Source organism: Cervus canadensis, chromosome 3, assembly GCF_019320065.1.
Source record: "Cervus canadensis isolate Bull #8, Minnesota chromosome 3, ASM1932006v1, whole genome shotgun sequence".
Taxonomy (NCBI): Eukaryota; Metazoa; Chordata; class Mammalia; order Artiodactyla; family Cervidae; genus Cervus; species Cervus canadensis.
In genome coordinates this window covers 26,841,429-26,859,899 of record NC_057388.1, presented here as the reverse complement: position 1 = coordinate 26,859,899, position 18,471 = coordinate 26,841,429, and the positions used below count along the sequence as shown (strand labels likewise).

Sequence of the window (18,471 nt, the reverse complement as noted above, 5' to 3'; positions counted from 1 at the left end):
AAGTCTTTAGACTCTACTTTTAAAGTTTTGCTTTTCAGTCTTTAAATCTCTTAGAATAAATTTTTGAATATTATCAATGTAATTTTTTTCAGCATGAACCACCGATTGTCCCATCACTGTTAATTGAATTATCTATTTCCACACTGCTCTGCCTGGCCATCTCTATTGTATTTAAATATTAAGTTTTCATTTGAGGGTGATACTACTTCTGGGGATATTGTGTGTCCTTCAGTTCAGTTCAGTTCAGTCGCTCAGTCGTGTCCGACTCTTTGCAACCCCATGAATCGCAGCATGCCAGGCCTCCCTGTCCATCACCAACTCCCAGAGTTTATCCAAACTTACGTCCATCAAGTCGGTGATGCCATCCAGCCATCTCATCCTCTGTCGTCCCCTTCTCCTCCTGTTCCCAATCCTTCCCAGCATCAGGGTCTTTTCCAATGAGTCAGCTCTTCGCATGAGGTGGCCAAAGTATTGGAGTTTCAGCTTCAGCATCAGTCCTTCCAATGAACACCCAGGACTTATCTCCTTTAGGATGGACTGGTTGGATCTCCTTGCAGTCCAAGGGACTCTCAAGAGTCTTCTCTGACACCATAGTTCAAAAGCATCAATTCTCCGGCGCTCTGCTTTCTTCACAGTCCAACTCTCACATCCATACATGACCACTGGAAAAACCATAGCCTTGACTAGATGGACCTTTGTTGACAAAGTAATGTCTCTGCTTTTTAATATGCTATCTCGGTTGGTCATAACTTTCCTTCCAAGGAGTAAGCATCTTTTAATTTCATGGCTGCAATCACCATCTGCAGCGATTTTGGAGCCCAAAAAAATAAAGTCTGACAGTTTCCACTGTTTCCCCATCTATTTCCCATTAGGTGATGGGACCAGATGCCATGATCTTAGTGTGTCCTTAGTATATTTCTATTCCAAATCCACATTGTCTTACTTAGCACCTATTTCTAATAAATGATGATATCTGGTATCACACATCACTTCTATCATATCCTTCTGGATTGTCTTGAATAGCCCTTTGCTTTTCTTCGTAATTTTTAAAACAGCCTAAATTACAAACAATCATGTACCTAATATGTGATTTTTCTTGAACTGCATTGAATTTATAGAAGGATTTAGAAAGAATATCCAGTTTAATGATTTTTTTAGTTTTTCAATCATCAAACAAGAAATGCCTATTTAGTGGAGTGTCAAAGTACTATTCTTTTTGTTATCCTTGGGTTTTTCATTATTATGTTTTTTATAGTATAGTATCCTTAATGCATTTCTAGGTTTGTTTGTTGCTATTAATCCAGAATCTGAGTGTTTTTCAGTGGAGTATTAATATCTACATCAGGATATCTAGTCAAGCATCACACCAGAAGTAGAGGATCTATGCAGAGTATTTTTATAGGTAGTTTTCTATTTAAATCTGTGGATTTCTTTGAGTTTGGTGTCTATGCCAACCTGTTTATATTATCTTGTAAGAAATATACATATATATATAGCATATATATATGCATATATATTGTTTACTTTGTAGGTGGAATAATGTTAACTAGTGAAAAAGCCCATCTTTGGTCAGGAGGAATTTCACGAAGTAGGTCTGAAGGAAATCTGTTTGACATGGAAGCCCAAAAATCCTCAAGAAATTGTGATATTACAGGTACAGCAATTTATATTTATTGAAATTTTTTTTATCCATCGTGACTAATTATTGGGGGACTACTTCTGAAAAGTGTTACAAACAATTAAGAGAATTGTAAAATCACAACTTTATCATTGAAATACTTACACTATCATTAAAAAGATGAGAAAAATAAAATAATCAAAATAAAATAAAACAGGTAATAATAAGTATTACAAGGAGACAAAGTTCTTTATTAAATGAGCAGTATATGCAGTAAATACAGTGAATTTTGAGGTCAAAGAGATATCTGTAGGTTGCAGTGGGCCAATAAATCCAGTATAAAAGAATTGAATAGATTCTCAGAGGAAATGTAGGTTTTAAGAGAGTTTGAAGGTCCTGGATTTGAAGAAAAGTGTAAAAATAAAAGAAATGCAGCAATTGTTTTTGAAAATATATCTTAACATTTTTAATATATGACACTTAAAACTAATTTCAATCAATATATAGTTCTATATATAACAAACCAAAACATCTGAAAGCTTACTTGAATTCATTTTTCTATTTTAGCTTTCATTTTCTCTAAAGCAGCCACAGTTTTACAAAGTCCACAGATTCATTATCAATATTTATTGAAAAAGTGATCAAATATAATTTGCTCTAAACATAAATAGTCGGTATATTTTTGAGATATATAGAAATTCATTATAGTTGATATAGAAGTATTTGAATGTGTTGCTGATTCTTAAAATGCCAACTTTCCAAAGTAACAGTGTATTTCCCTTTTGTGGTGGCAATAAGCCTGTTCTTTGCCATTTTAAACTTTAAAAAGCTCAATGAATTCCTTCAAGTAGTAAATCTAATGGTGGTCTATTTTTTCAGTGCTTATTTTCATGAAATGTTCATTTTTCATGAAAAAAATCAACCTATTAAAATTTATCAATATGAAATTTTCAGAAAATATTCTAAGGAATCCATGCGTGTCTAGTTTGTTATTTTTTTTAACATTTTAGCTGTTTATAGATATATTTGATATTTTTCACATGTTGAATATTATCAGGAAAGAAAATGTTTAATCTAGATGTAATGAGACCAACCACTGTATATTTAGAAAAATCTGGATAATAGGCTATTCTGTTAATTCACAGGTACTCATTATGAAAATGACATATTAAACAAGAAATAAATGTATGTAGTCTTGAGTAATTTTCACAAATATGTGTTAAATGATTATTATTGAAATTTCTAAATGTTTTTGTTTATAAATCATTGTGTCTTAAGATAAAATAATGTTTCATAGAGTTAAAATAACCTGGCTGAACAATTTCTCTTTCCTCTCAACATGGAAATTTGACCAAACTTAACATTAATTTTGTAGTACTTAGACTGGAGATCAAAGACAAATAAAAATTCTTCAATTTTTAAGCTATAATAAAAATTAATCTTGGTTGTATCTCAGAATGCCATTTCATCTTCGTTTTGCTTTATTTTGGTTTAAACAACAAGAATGTCCAGATCCTGGTTTGCCTCTTGATTGGCCAGAGGATTTCACACTTCATGACAATAATGCTTCCAATGCTACAAATCCATTCTGGAATGAACTGTCTGCATCTAACCCATTTTTGGATGATATAACTCAGCTAAGAAATAACCAGAAGAGAAATAATATTTCTATCTTGAAAGAAGATCCTTTTCTTTTTTATAGAGAAATAGAAACTGGAAACTCTTTTGATTCATCTGGTGATGAACTTGATGTGCATCAGTTGCTTAGGCAGTCTTCTTCAAGGAAATGTGGAAGATCTAAAAGTGTGTCAGAACTTTTGGACATTTTGGGTGACACTGCGCATGCCCATCAGAACATACATAACTCTGACCAGATCTTAGAACAAGACTTAGAATGGCTTCGAAACGATCGAGAGGCTTATAAAATGGCTTGGTTAAGTCAGCGCCACCTTGCCCGTTCCTGCCTAGATTTGAGTACAATTAATCAGAGTCCTGGATGGGCTCAAACACAAGTTGCAGAGACTACAGTGGTTTGCAAATTAGACCACCAAGGAGGGTCAGTACAATTACCTGAATCAGATATCACTGTTCATGTGCCCCAAGGCCATGTAGCTGTGGGGGAATTCCAAGAGGTATCTCTAAGGGTTTTTCTAGATCCTCCACAAAAGCTTAATCATGATTTTTCATGCACCATAAGCCCACTGTTGGAAATCATGTTAGGTAACCTTAACACAATGGAAGCCATTTTGCTGGAGATGAAAATTGGGGCTGAAGTGAAAAAGGATCCTTTCAGCCAATTCATGGCAGAAATAGTGTGTTTACACAGTCTGGATAAAGAAGGCCCTTTCAAGGTATTAAACAACTGCTACATTTATAAAGACACCATCCAAGTCAAGCTAGTAGACTTAAGTCAAGTGATGTATCTAGTGGTTGCCGCACAAACTAAAGATACTCAATCACCAGCTGCCACCATCTGGGATTATATCCACAAAACCATTTCAGTTGGAATTTATGGACCCAAATATATCCACCCCAGTTTCACTGCTGTTTTCACAGTTTGTGGACATAGTTATTTGCCAAGAAAACTTACTATCTCTGATATTAAAAAAGGTGGGAACCCCAACACACCTCCAGTGGTATTTCAGCTCTGGGGGAAGCATTCCTTCTTACTTGAAAAGCCGCAAGATTTAAGTATATCTGTCTTATCATGTGATCCTGATTTTGAAGTAAAAGCAGAAAGAAAAAGGAAAGAAGTTAAGCAAAAGCACTTGCAATCAGGTCAAGTAGTTCATGAACAATTTTTCTTCTCTTTAGCTGGCTCCAGAGAAATGCACTTGTTTGTTTTCTGTGTTCAGGTGGAGCCTCGCAGTGGTAGTCCAGTGACACAGTTCTTTATAACTTCACCCGATCCGGCTCCAAACCTAAAAAGCTGTCAAATCTGCCAAGTGATTTGCAGAAAAAGAAGGAAATCAAATCTTCTCCTTTATTACCAACAGTGCATGTTAAATATCCTACATTTCAAGACAAAAAATTGAACTTTACCAGTTATGGAATAACCCAGAAGACAGTGATAAGACAAAATAAGATTGAATACTTACTTGAATATTTCAAAGGGGACACAGTAGCTCTTCTTGGAGAAGTCAAAGTAAAAGCCATTGGACAGTCCAAAGTGAAAGAATGGTATGTGGGAGTCCTGAGAGGTAAGATTGGACTTTTACATTGCAAAAACATCAGAGTGATTGCAAAGGAACAAGTAATGTCTATGTCAGATAATGTCTTCACAACCTGGAATCTTCTTGAACAAATTACCCTGCCTCTTAAAAAACTGACTTACATCTACTCAGTTGTCTTGACCTTGGTGTCAGAAAAAGTGTATGATTGGAAAGCTTTAGCTTATGTCCTAGGCTATTCACATCTGGCACTGGAAGACTTTGATCAACTACAAGCAGACAAAGAATCAGAAAAAGTTGCTTATGTTGTAAAGAAGTTAAAGGAAGATTGCCATGCAGATAGAAATACCAGGAAGTTTCTTTATGAACTTACTGTGGTGAGTATTGCTTGATCACAGGAATTTACTTACCATAGAGAACTCTATTAACTTGGCAATATTTATAAGTAAACATATGAAAGTAGTTTAAAAATCTCTCAGCAGTCTCAAATAAATTGAAGTTCACTTCAGAGCTTTGCGTACAAGATCATATAACTAGTTTCTTAGATTTGACATTCAATTGTGATTTTCCCAGAAACTAGGCCCCCAAGGATCATCCTTTAATGGAAGATTAAAGATTCTGTTTGTGCAAAAACATAACAATTAAGAGATCCCTTTTTTTTTCCTCTCTCAAATATTTAGATAGCTCTTAAAATATCAGAGGAGCTCCAATTACATGAAAGTAAATAAGACAAAACTGAAACAAAACTACGTAACTTGGGCATTGCTGTAGATTCACTTTTTAGTGTTTTTTAGATGTATCACCGATGTCCTTACCTTTAGCAATTTAACATTTGTCTTCTATATGCAGTGCATCACAATCCAAAAATGATATTGCTAATTCTCTTCTTAATCTTTATGTTTGAATAGGACTCTAAGAATCATGATTTTTTCAACATAGCATTCACCCCAGTGTAAGGCTCAGCAGAGAACTATAAAAAACATAAAGAACTGTTTTGTCTTAAATTTGGACATTCAGTAATTTATAAAAGTAAAAAAAAATTAAGAGCATATTTCTAAAAATGGCTAAAATGTGACTGTGTAAATAACAATAATGATGTATACCACTTTCCTAAGGATTTCTATATATTTGGCACTGTGCCCAGCACTCTATACATACTCTCTCATTTGGCCATTTTAACCACAATATAGGATGAGTCTAGTTAGTATCTCCATCTTCAAATAGAGGAAAGTGAGTCATGGGAGGTTGGGCAACTTGTCCAAGATCTGCCAGTTGGTTAGTATCAGAGATGGGATTTGAAATCTTTTTGGTTCCAAAGCCACACATAAAACTACTACTTTCCCTGAAACAAATTTTTTAACAATGTACATATGTATATAAAGATATTTAAGTATGTGTGTTGGTGTGTAGTAAATATCATTATAACTGTGCAAAACTGGTGCCCTATAAGAGATGAGTGGTTCATGTAAGATGAGGCAGATTCATGTAGAGGAGTCAAGTTTTAATCAAAGTGCAAAATGGGAGAAAAAATTTTTGGCAAGGAGTTTGTGATGTTAACAATAGCTAACATGATGTAGTATATATATGCATATGGGCTTATGGGCTTCCCGGATAGCTCAAATGGTAAAGAATCTGCCCGCGGTGTGGGAGACCCGGGTTCAATCCCTGAGTCAGGAAGATCCCCTGGAGAAGGGAATGGCAACCCACTCCAGTATTCTTGCCTGGAGAATTCCAAGGACAGAGGAGTCTTGTGGGCTATATTTCATGGGGTTGCAAAAAGTCAGGCACGACTGAGTGACTAACACACATACACACAGATACTCTTCAATTGTGTACCTTTTTCTTGGGTTGTATATTTGGGATTCTAGCTTGGAGTAGCTGGAAATGAACTTACAGAGATTGTGAGTTACAATCTCCTTAATCATCTCTAGACATTAAGACTGTCTTTATATATTTTGGAATTTGATACTCTAAGCACTTCAGCATCTAATTCAACTTTCATAATTATTATAGGGGGTTAGATGGGGTAGTATTACTATCATATCCACTTTAAAGGTCATTAAATAGAGACATTTTGTGATTTATCTAAATTCCTATTCTTTGTGGAGTTGGATTTTAAACTTGGGTTTTATAACTTTAAGTGCAAATTTATTTTCCTTAAAACAAGGAACTGGTATAAGCTAAACCCACTCCACAGTTTACTAAAAGCACCCTCAGGGGCCTGCTGTCTCAGCACTGCTTCTCTCTGAGGTCACAACTCCTCTCCATAAATTTGTGGATAAATATAGTCTATGTATACAGACCATGGGTAGTTCTCCTAATGCATCCATAAGAATGGACATTCTTTCGACTTTAATAGTTGCTTCGCTCAGTCATTCACTTTTACTTATTGTTTCATAATGATAGATAAAGCTTTTAAGTGCCATTAAATGATGAGGGACTACTGAACATTTTTATTTAAACAGAAAAGAAATATAGATAAATCTCATCTTGTACTTTAAAAATACATTCAAGACAAAAGAGACACTTGTAGACCTGTTTGAAACATGCATGGTGACTGACAAAGCTCAGATGCTTAATTAAGGAAGAAAAAAGAGTCTGAAGGTTTTCTTTTTTGCATTGTTGAAACCCAGGTGTTTTGTATTTGATACCTTGTGATTTAAATTTAGCATTAACTACATTGATGGTAAAGGGAGAGAGCTAATTTTTTAAGTTATTAATAGCAATAGCTTTGTTCAAGGTTGTCTAAGTTTCTCATTTTTATGAAATACACATAATTCTGGGGAGTTTTAAATCATATTTTGATTAAAAAATTAAATAATATTTACCAACAGCTGTGTGCTCACTCTAGAAATCCTATAGCCAGTCCTCTGGAAGGAAAGTAATTACTGTTTGTATAGTGAATAATCATGGGTTAATAAATTATTAACTGCTAAAACCTCAGGGTATCTTTGGAAGTGGCTAATTCAACTTCCTCCTTTGGTAATTAAGGCTATTAAGAGACATATTAGTTAAGTGGTTTATTTAAGGACCTATAATTAGTTACTGAGTTAGCCCTAAAACTCCCCTTAATTCTGGTCTAGTTTGTATCCTCTGTACTTTGCTTGTTGGATTTGCTTAAAAGTAAATCAACTCTTTGAATTTTAGAAAATTCAAATATATGTGTGGTGAATAAAAGGATGCCAGTTTCCAGAATATGTAATAACAGATTTAATTTCTAGATAAAAGTTCAAATTAGTTGCTTTACATTATGACATGCAGTTGTTGCTGCAGGCTCTGCTGAAGATGGATTGCCAAGGGTTAGTAGTGCATCTTGTCCAGGAGGCTGCTATTCTGACTTCAGCCGTCAAGCTTGGGAAAGGCTGGAGGGAACTAGCTGAAAAGCTAGTGCGACTCACAAAGCGACAGATGGAGGTGTATGAAATTCCTCACCAAGGAAAATCTGGAGATGTGGCTGCAGAGGTAAGCTTTCTGTTCATCTAAGTAGTAAAAAACTGCAGATAAAGTAAATCAAATGCAGTCAAGAGTCCACTGCATATACTAACTGATTGAGGGAGTGTCCTAAAGGATCCACTCACTGAAATCACTGCACCTATAACCATTGATGTTATCTGAAATATACACATGTCATTCTTTGATGGCATTAAGAGCCTTTAAGATATATTGATGTTTCCCCTACTGGATTGCATATGGTCTTTTATCAAATTGACCAAATCAGATAGGCAGTTGTTATGGAGGGCTATAAGGACTTGAGGCGGAGAAAAGATAAACTTTGAAGGAAAGAGTTGGGACCCGGTCAGGACAAGGAAAAGGGACACAATAGTAAGTATTTATCAGCTTCAAAAATAGAATTAGTCATTGGTGATAAATAATGTTTGGTGACAAAAAAAACATTTAAGAGAGGAAATGATGTGAGGTTGTTGGTAACAATAGCTAGAGATATCTGTGTGCGTTATCTATCTCCTTCACAATTTTGCATACAATAACTATAGACATCAAATACAGAATGATTTCAACTTAAAATATAGTCACAAACTAGAAGTTGAGAGTTATGTTTTATTTGGAAATTTGGGGGAGTTAAGCCTGGGAGGCAGCATCTCAAGCAGCCCGGAAAGAACTGCTCTGAGGAAGTGGGGGGAGGAGTCAGGTCATATAGAAGTTTGCAACAAAGGGCAGGTCGTCTGAACATCAGAAGTTTCTGGTAAATTACAGAAAACCAGATATCTCAAGTTAAGAAATGTAGCACTTTTCTATGTATGCGAACATACAAGAGTCTGGGCTTACTGAAATCATTCCTTTCATATGCATCTCAGCCATCTGGGCCCAGCATCCTGCATTTTTCACATCCGGAATTCCTCCATGCTCACTGTAGGGAGCGACTGGCCCAATGGGCCAGAGAGCTCAGTTACTCTTCCTGGGTACCCTTAGAAGTCAGGAATTCACATTTGGAGGGTTGGAATCACTGATGACTGTGATCCTTGTTTGCTGGCATGGCAGGAAATACTCCATTTCTCACAGCATGTAAAACAAAGCAAATACATAAAATGCAAAATTTTTATTAATATTAAAACAAAGTATACTATTCAGTGTAAGTTATATAAATATTTTTTCTATTTACCACAAAGACATATGAGTCATTTTTTTAATTGACTAAATCAAATCCCTTACAATTATATAGTAGAAATGACAAATAGATTAAAGGGATTAGATCTGATAGAGACAGTGCCTGAAGAACTATGGAAGAGGTTCATAACACTGTACAGGAGGCTGTGATCAAAACCATCCCCAAGAAAAAGAAATGCAAAAAGGCAAAATGGTTGTCTAAGGAGGCCTTACAAATAGCTGAGAAAAAAAGAGAAGCAAAAGGCAAGGAGAAAAGGAAAGATATACCCATTTGAATGCAGAGTTCCAAAGAATAGCGAGGAGAGATAAGAGAGCCTTCCTAAGTGATTGATACAGAGAAATAGAGGAAAACAACAGAATGGGAAAGACTAGAAATTTGAAGTACCAAGGGAACAAAACATTTAGAAATACCAAAAAATTAGAAATACCAAGGGAACATATGATGCAAAGATGGGCTCAATAAAAGAAACAGTATGAACCTAACAGAAGCAGAAGATATTAAGAGGTAGAAAGAATACACAGAAGGACTATACAAAAAAGATCTTAATGACCCAGATAACCATGATGGTGTGATCACTGACCTAGTGCCAGACCACCTGGAGTGTGTGGTCAAGTGGGCCTTAGGAAGCATCACTATGAACAAAGCTAGTGGAGGTGATGGAATTCCAACTGAGCTATTTCAAATCCTAAAAATAATGCTGTTAAATTGCTGCTCTCAACATGCCAGCAAATTTGGGAAACTCACAAGTGGCCACAGGACTGGAAAAGGTCAGCTTTCGTTCCAATCCCAAAGAAAGGCAATGCCAAAGAGTGTTCAAACTACTGCACAATTCCACTCATCTCATACGCTAGCAAAGTAATGCTCAAAATTCTCCAATCTAGTCTTCAACAGTACATGAACCTAGAACTTCCAGATGTTCAAACTGGATTTAGAAAAGACAGAAGAACCAGAGATCAAATTGTCAACGTCCTTTGGATCACAGAAAAATCAAGAGAATTCCAGAAAAATATCTATTTCTGCTTCATTGACTCCATTAAAGCCTTTGACTGTGTGGATCACAACAGACTCTGGAAAATTCTTAAAAAGATGGGAATATCAGACTACCTGACCTGCCTCCTGTGAAATCTGTATGCAAGTCAAGAAGCAACAGTTAGAACTGGACATGAAACAATAGACTGGTTCCAAATTGGGAAAGAAGTACATCAAGGCTGTATGTTATCACCCTGCTTATTTAACAGGGTGCAGAGTGCATCATGTGAAATGCCAGGCTGGATGAAGCACAAGCTGGAATCAAGATTGCTGGGAGAAATATCAAAAACCTCAGATACACACATTAAACCACCCTTATGGCAGAAAGCCAAGAAGAACTAAAGAGCCTCTTGATGAAAGTGAAAGAGGAGAGTGAAAAAGCTAATTTAAAACTCAACATTCAAAAAATGAAGGTCATGGCATCCAGTCCCATCACTTCATGGCAAATACATGGGGAAACAATAGAAACACTGACAGACTTTATTTTCTTGGGCTCCAGAGTCACTTCAGATGATGACTGCAGCCATGAAATTAGATACCTGCTCCTTGGAGAAAGGCTATGAGAAATCTAGACAGCATATTAAAAAGCAGAGACATTACTTGTCAACAAAGGTCCATCTAGTCAAAGCTAGGTTTTTCCAGTAATCATGTATGGATGTGAGGTTTGGACCATAGAGAAAGCTGGGCACTGAAGAATTGATGCTTTTGAACTGTGGTATTGTAGAAGACTCTTGAGAGTCCCCTGAAGACAAGAAGATCAAACCAGTCAATCCTAAAGGAAATTAGTCCTGAATATTCATTGGAAGGACTGATGTTGAAGATAAAGCTCCAATACCTTGGCCACCTGATGTGAACTGACTTATTGGAAAAGGCTTTGATGCTGGGCAAGACTGAAGGCAAGAGGAGAAGGGGACAACAGATGATTAATGCTTGGATGGCATCACCGACTCTATGGACAAGAGTTTGAGAAGCTCCAGGAGTTGGTGATGGACAGGGAAGCCTGATGTGCTGCAGTCCATGGGCTCGCAAATGAGCGACTTAACTGAACTGAACTGAAATAAAAATATTCCAGTGATGAGCACATATAAAATGGTCTGCATCTCCATTTCATATGAGTGGAAACATTTTCAAGATATTTCAGTTAAGGAAAAATTATCTCTCTAGTTAGATAATGACTTGATAGGCAAAATCTATATTCTCTGCTTCCTTTTTGAGCATAGAACTGGGTATTGATTTCTTGAGAAAATTTTCTTACTTTGAAGTGACTATGTCACCTGTGTGTACAGTGTGTGTCTGTAGACTAGAGCCTGGCAGCCTACAGTCCATGGGGTCTCAAAGAGTCGGATACAACTGAGCATAAGCACACACTCACACACCTATTAGAGTAGCCAAAATCCAGAACACTGACTGCACCAAATGCTATTGAGAATATGAGTAACAGGAACCCTCATTCACTGCGCGTGGAAATACACAGTCACTTTGGAGTGTCTTGGCTGTTTCCAGCAAATGAAACATACTCTTGGTATATGATCCATCAGTCCTGCTCTTTGGTATTTACTAAAGGGCATTGAAAACTTTTGTCCACACAAAAACCTGTCCATGAATGTTTACAGCTTCTGTATTCATAATTAGTAAAACCTGGAAGTAACCAAGATGTCCTTCAGTAGGTGAATGTGAATGGGTAAGTACACTGTGGTATAATAGAATATTACATGACAATGAAGTTTTATTCAGCACATAAAAAAATGAGTTATCAAGCCATGAAAAGACGTGGGAGATCCTTCAAATCACATTACTAAAGAAAAGAACCCAATCTGAAAAGGCTATATACTGTATAATTTCCAGATATATGATGTTCTGAAAAAGTCAAAACTATGGCGACAGATCAGTGGTTGCCAGAGGTTGGAAGAGAGGAATAAATAGGCAGAACACAAAGGATTTTTATGACAGTGAAAAACCCCGATATGATACCGTAGTGATGAATACATATCATTTTATATTTGTCCAGACCAATTGAATGTGCAAAGCTAGGTGTTAACCCTACACTATGGACTTTGAGTGATTATGATATATCAGTGTAGATTCATCAGTTGTATCCAATATACCTCTATGGCGAAGGATGTTGATAATGGGGAAGGCTATGCATGTGTGGAGGCAGGAGATAAATGGGAAATCTTTGTATCTTCCTCTCAATTTTGCTGTGAACCTAAAACAGTTGTAAAATATATATATATATATTTCCAAAAAAAGTTGTCCAGTTGAAATCAGGACTTGTTTTTTTTTCTCATTAAGCTCTGTTTTTAAAAAGATTTTACTTAGAGTCGTTTATCAAGGAATTTTGTTAAATATCCAACTTCTCTCAAATCATGGTTGTTTTCAGTTTGTCCTCCCCCCAAATCTTCATAGAGGCCAGCTAACAGCCTACTTTTCCTTTATTTACTTTAGCACAGCCCAACTCACGAATGACTCAGTCTATGCCTGAGGCTGATAAATACTCAGAAGCAGAAAAGAAACACTCTGTGAGTCTTTCAGGCCTATTGTTCAATTTATTGTGATGAACACTAACACTCTTCACTTTGGTGCTGGCCTGGCTAAGTCGCTTCAGTCATGTCTGACCCTTCGCAGCTCTTTGGACTGTAGCCCGCCAGACTCCTCTGTCCATGGGATTCTCCAGGCGAGAATACTGGAGGGGGTTGCCATGCCCTCCTTGAAGGGATCTTCCCGACCCAGCAATCGAACCCATGTCTCCTGCGGCTCCTGCATTGCAAGTGTCTTCTTTACTGCTGAGCTTTACCCGGGAAGCCCTCATCACTTTGGTGCATATGGTTAAATGTTTAGAAACTAATTCATAGTATATTGGCTTGAAGCTATTCCAAATAATCTATGAGAATCTTTACCTTTTAGACTATGTACTGTAAAGGGTAAATGTATGCTGATGTCCATGTCTCTGGAAAAAAAGAGAAAAAAACTTGTACAGTATTTTTCTCCTAGGGAGGAGATGATTCTTCAATAAGATTAATTTACAGGTTAAGCAGTTGATTTCAAAACATACTTTTATTAGTTCTGGGTAGGGTATGTATGCAGAGGGAGGGAATTGAAATTGGGGCAAGGAGATAACAAGTTCTCGTGGTTCCCATGCTACTTTTTATTTCCTTTATCTCACTTCCTCAGTGGACACACATTTAGAGAATTTCCTCCTATGTGTGCCAATGCCTACAATCAGCTTCTTTTCACTCACTTTCCTTGCTGTTCAACTTCTCCCTTTTTCCTTTGTTCTATTTTTATTTTATCTAACAGTTATCTGGCACTTACTCTGTGCCAGTCACTATTCCAGTAACAGTTCAAAAATTAACTTATTTAATCCTTTCAACGAAAAACTTGTGGGGTGGATACTAATGTTGTCTAAGCTGTAGGGAGGCTAAGTAACTTGCTCAGACGTGCATAGCTAGAAACTCACAGAACCAAGTTTGGAGCATAGGCCTTTGACTTTGGAGTCCTTATACTTTAAACCCTACACATTGACCAGCAATCCAAATACAGTATAGTGGCTGAGTGGCAGAGCTGGGAGTTATGGTTGGGACGGGGAATTTAAAAAGCTTATTTCTTTTTTTTCTTTTTTTCAAGCCATGTCATGATTCTATCAACATTTGCCTCAACATCTTCATCAAGCCCCAGTCAATTTAAGAGTGGATTATTAAAAGAGTGTCTGTCACATTTTTCTTTTGGCCACTTTTTATTCTTTTATAAGATGAAAAAAGCTGCTCTCTGGAGATTTCTGTGAACACCAATTTTAAATTACCCATCTCCCCAAGTTAAATTTTAAGAAAAGTTATTCAATTTTTCTAATGATGTCACAATTCCTACATAAAAAGCAAAATTACACAACCTGGAATATGATTATAAGCAAAATGTGTTTTTCAGAGTATTTCTTTTGGGAAAAATGTATATTTATACTATACAAAGAAAAATCATGTTAGTAAAAATTCATTGGAGTTTTTCTGAGCTTTTAATTTAAAAAAAAACAGGTATCAATAAAATATTTAAAAAATAAGTCCATATTAAAAGCAGTTGTATTTTACAAGTAGAATGCTGGGGATTTCGGGGTCAAGACACTCACTGGCCTAAACTAGGTATTCTTTATTTAACCTTCTGGAGATTATTACCATTTATGACAGAAGTGATTTCCTTAGCAACTGTTTCACATTGGTCCCCTGCCTAACAATAAAGGCTGTGCTCTTTCCATCTTATTCAGTATGAACATTTATTCACCAAGGACACTAAAGGTTCACTTCCCTTTTTAAACTACCTCTGGCAGCGCCCACTGGGCTCCACCTCCACCTCGACAGGCGCCAATAAACCCGCGGAGGCTGATCTCTTATCTGATTTACCAACATGGGCCATCCTCCCATAGAAAAGCCCAGTGAAGTCAACTTTCCTAATGGTAATATTTTTTAACCTCAGAAACCACTCACCTATAGAGAGTTGTAACAGGCAATATTTATATGGTCTGCCATCTGCACTTAATCAGTAAGAAGATAATTCTCTGTCTTATCTTTCAGTTACAATCTTTTCCCTCCTCATTCTCCAACTGGCTGCTGTTGTGTTCAGAGCACTTTATTCTAAGTCTAGCTTTAAAATGGTAAAGTAGGAATTCTTAAACAGGTAATTTTATTAATGTTTTTATAGCTGAGTGAAAGTTCTATATGGAATTCTTCCTACTTTTTTAGACTCTCACTGCTGTAACCTTGCTCAGTATTTAAATCATCCATACAATTAACATGTTTTCTGCGATTATCAGTTCTCAACATTGGAACATAGGAACTACAACAAACACAGAATGAAAGATATGATTTTTTTCTCTCTGAAGTCATATTTCATTTGGCGTGGGACTTGGGATAAACTGTTAATGTTTGAATTGTTATATTTCAAAGACATATATGATTAGATGCTAAAATCAGTTCAGTTCAGTTGCTCAGTCGTGTCCGACTCTTTGTGATCCCATGAATCACAGCACGCCAGGCCTCCCTGTCCATCACCAACTCCCAGAGTCCACCCAAACCCATGTCCATCAAGTCGGTGATCTCATCCTCTGTTGTCCCCTTCTCCTCCTGCCCCCAATCCTTCCCAGCATTAGGGTCTTTTCCAATGAGTCAACTCTTCACATGAGGTAGCCAAAGTATTGGAGTTTCAGCTTCAACATCAGTCCTTCCAATGAACACTCAGGACTGATCTCCTTTAGGATGGACTGGTTGGATCTCCTTGCTGTCCAAGGGACTCTCAAGAGTCTTCTCCAACACCACAGTTCAAAAGCATCAATTCTTCAGCATTCAGCTTTCTTCACAGTCCAACTCTCACATCCATACATGACAACTGGAAAAACCATAGCCTTGACGAGACAGACCAGTGAATATAAATAATAGTGAGAATAATAGTTGTTGCATGTTTACTGTGTGTCATCTAATCATTATGAGCATTTTCTTTACAATATCTCCTTTACTTCAACAAACTTTTCAAGGCAGACATTAAACCATTCTCTTTTTACAGATATGCAAACTGAGTGAATACATTTGTGTCAGCTATCCAGAATTACGTGGCAGATAAGTGGCAGAACTGGGATTTAAATCTAGGTTTGTTTTACACACAGTTCTATTCACTGTGCTCTACTGATGATAACTTTTTTCAGAGTTAACTAAATAAAAGAAAATCAAAGAATCAGGAGCTTTCAGAGGGCATATCTTAGTCCTGAAGGACAGGTAACATGTTAATAACTGGTGAGGACTAGAAGGGGATTTCAGGGCTCTGGATACAGTGACTTCTAGAGACCACTGAGGAGAATATGAGTGTTTGAGGAGAGAGGTCATTTTAATAATTATGGGGAGATGTGGCTGGACATATATATTTTGGAGAGTCTTGAATGACTGCCAGAGCATTGGTTAAAATTCCTGGTCTGGATTTCTGTTCCAGCGCTACCAGCTATTAGCCCTAAGACCTTGGACACGTTACTTGACTTTTTTTAGGGATCATTTTTTTCTTGTCTAATGAAGCAAATAATACTCTCCTATTCTTCAGGTGTTTGAAGAATTGAAATATGTGAAATATTTGGGACAATGCTTTGCACACTGTAATAGCTAAATACATGTTATTTATTATTTTGTCTAAGAGGAATAAGTGAATTTGACTACTGTGTGACAATGCGTGATTTTGAAAAAGGGAATGACGTATACTAATTTTTAAGTAATATAGCCAAGAGTAACTATAGAAAGAATATAGATAAGGGAAAAATCCACAATGATTTTAAACCTTCTCTTCTGAGAGACTGGCAGACTGGTAATGCATGGAAAAAATGAGGGGGGGAGGGACTGGCTGATCAGCTTTTTCTTACTGGCTTAACAGCATTTAATTTTCTTTCGAAAATATCTCTTACAAAAAGTAAAAGGAACATCCTTGCACTCTTATGGTTTTCTGGCTCACGCTGCATCGTATGGACTCTGCTTACAGGATGTGGTATTGTCTGGTTTTATATCTGGGCCTGGCTCAGGTCTAGCCTTGGTGCTTATGTCTATGGTTTGCTGCTGTTTTACAGTAAGAAATATATTAATAGTTTCTTTAAAAAGAGAAAATATTATATGAAAATTTATCTACCAATGGTAAAGTGTATAGAATAATTTCTCAGATCTTCATTGTTTGTACTAGGGATCTGGCACAGTGACATAACATTTAGACTATCATGGTTTATTTTGTAGAGTACTATAATGCTTGGTGCTATAATCTGTAATTCTAAAAATATACTCCTTCTTTTTTGAGATGATGGAATAAAGAAAAAAAGACATCACTGTGTAATATATGGGGTAACACACTGTATTCCTACGATATTTGGTTTAATTCTGCATTATATATCTGATTGGGTTCCCGGGTGGCTCAGTGGTAAAGAACCCACCTGCCAATGCAGGAGATGCGGATTTGACCCATGGGACAAGAAGATCCCTTGGTATAAGAAATGGCAACTCACTCCAGTATTCCTGCCTGGGAAATTCCACAGACAGATGAGCCTGGAGGGCTACAATCCATGGGGTCACAAAGAGTTGGATACAACTGAGTGACTAAACAACAACAACAATGTATCTGATTACTACACTAAAAATCAAATAGAAGTAATAGTCATATTAGGTTAAATATTACAAAGATATTTTAAAATGTATTTATAAACACTAATATTTGTATTAGAATTTAGATTTTTCTCTATCAAGTTTTATTATTAATGATCACAAAAAAAAATCAGAAAACCAAAGCCTAGCTTAAATTAGTATTTAAGACTTAAATTAGTATTTATTAAAAATCTAATACTGAAATGAATTTGTGGTAATACTTTAGTGAAATGGCCTCATATTCATAGCCAGGTGACCTGGACTCTTTTCCTACCTAGGGATTGGTGAGAATAGCTTGACCAACAGGTTTTCCTAAGATGTTAGACTATTTTGATGCAGTAGCAAGGAATGGGTCTTCTGTCTCCCTCTGACGCATGCTTAGTCCCTGAAGTTTCAAGAGGTTATTTCTAGAGCAAACGCAGCTGTCTCTGCCCAAAGAGACTTTTCCAAAAGAATCTTAGGTCAAATTTTATCCAAGTCCAAGTGCTGTCTCCTTTCTAAGGAAATAGGGACCCCTGATATGTTAGTCTCCCTTCTTTTCTGAAGATAATGGCAACCTCATCTTCAGCAATACTTATCTACTAACCAACTACAGGTGATGGGAGGACCACCTGGATATTGTAAATGGTGCACTGAAGATAGAATGCATTTAATAATCACTAATGAGGCAAATTTGCCTTGATACATCAGATAATTGTACTTAAAATGAAACATTGCTTCTATAGTTTTATGAGGAAAGTAGGTGGATTATTAATTCTTTAATGTGGCAAAATGTAATTATCTCAAGGTAGTTAAAACCACTTGCATTCTTTATACTATTCATATTTTATGAGCTAAAATAAGATGAAGAATGCTTTGCTCAATCTGAGCTGGTTCATATTGCAT

The 18,471-nt window shown here is 36.4% G+C and overlaps 1 protein-coding gene across 1 annotated transcript in view; it reads left to right on the top strand.

Annotated features, from left to right (window-relative positions):
* The window catches only part of MACC1 (MET transcriptional regulator MACC1), an 80,080-nt gene that overhangs the window by 52,725 nt on the left and 8,884 nt on the right, over positions 1 to 18,471 (top strand). The window contains 4 exon segments of the mRNA XM_043462801.1: positions 1,532 to 1,654; positions 3,122 to 4,543; positions 4,546 to 5,165; positions 8,062 to 8,250. Of these exon segments, the coding sequence (XP_043318736.1) occupies positions 1,532 to 1,654; positions 3,122 to 4,543; positions 4,546 to 5,165; positions 8,062 to 8,250 (2,354 nt within the window).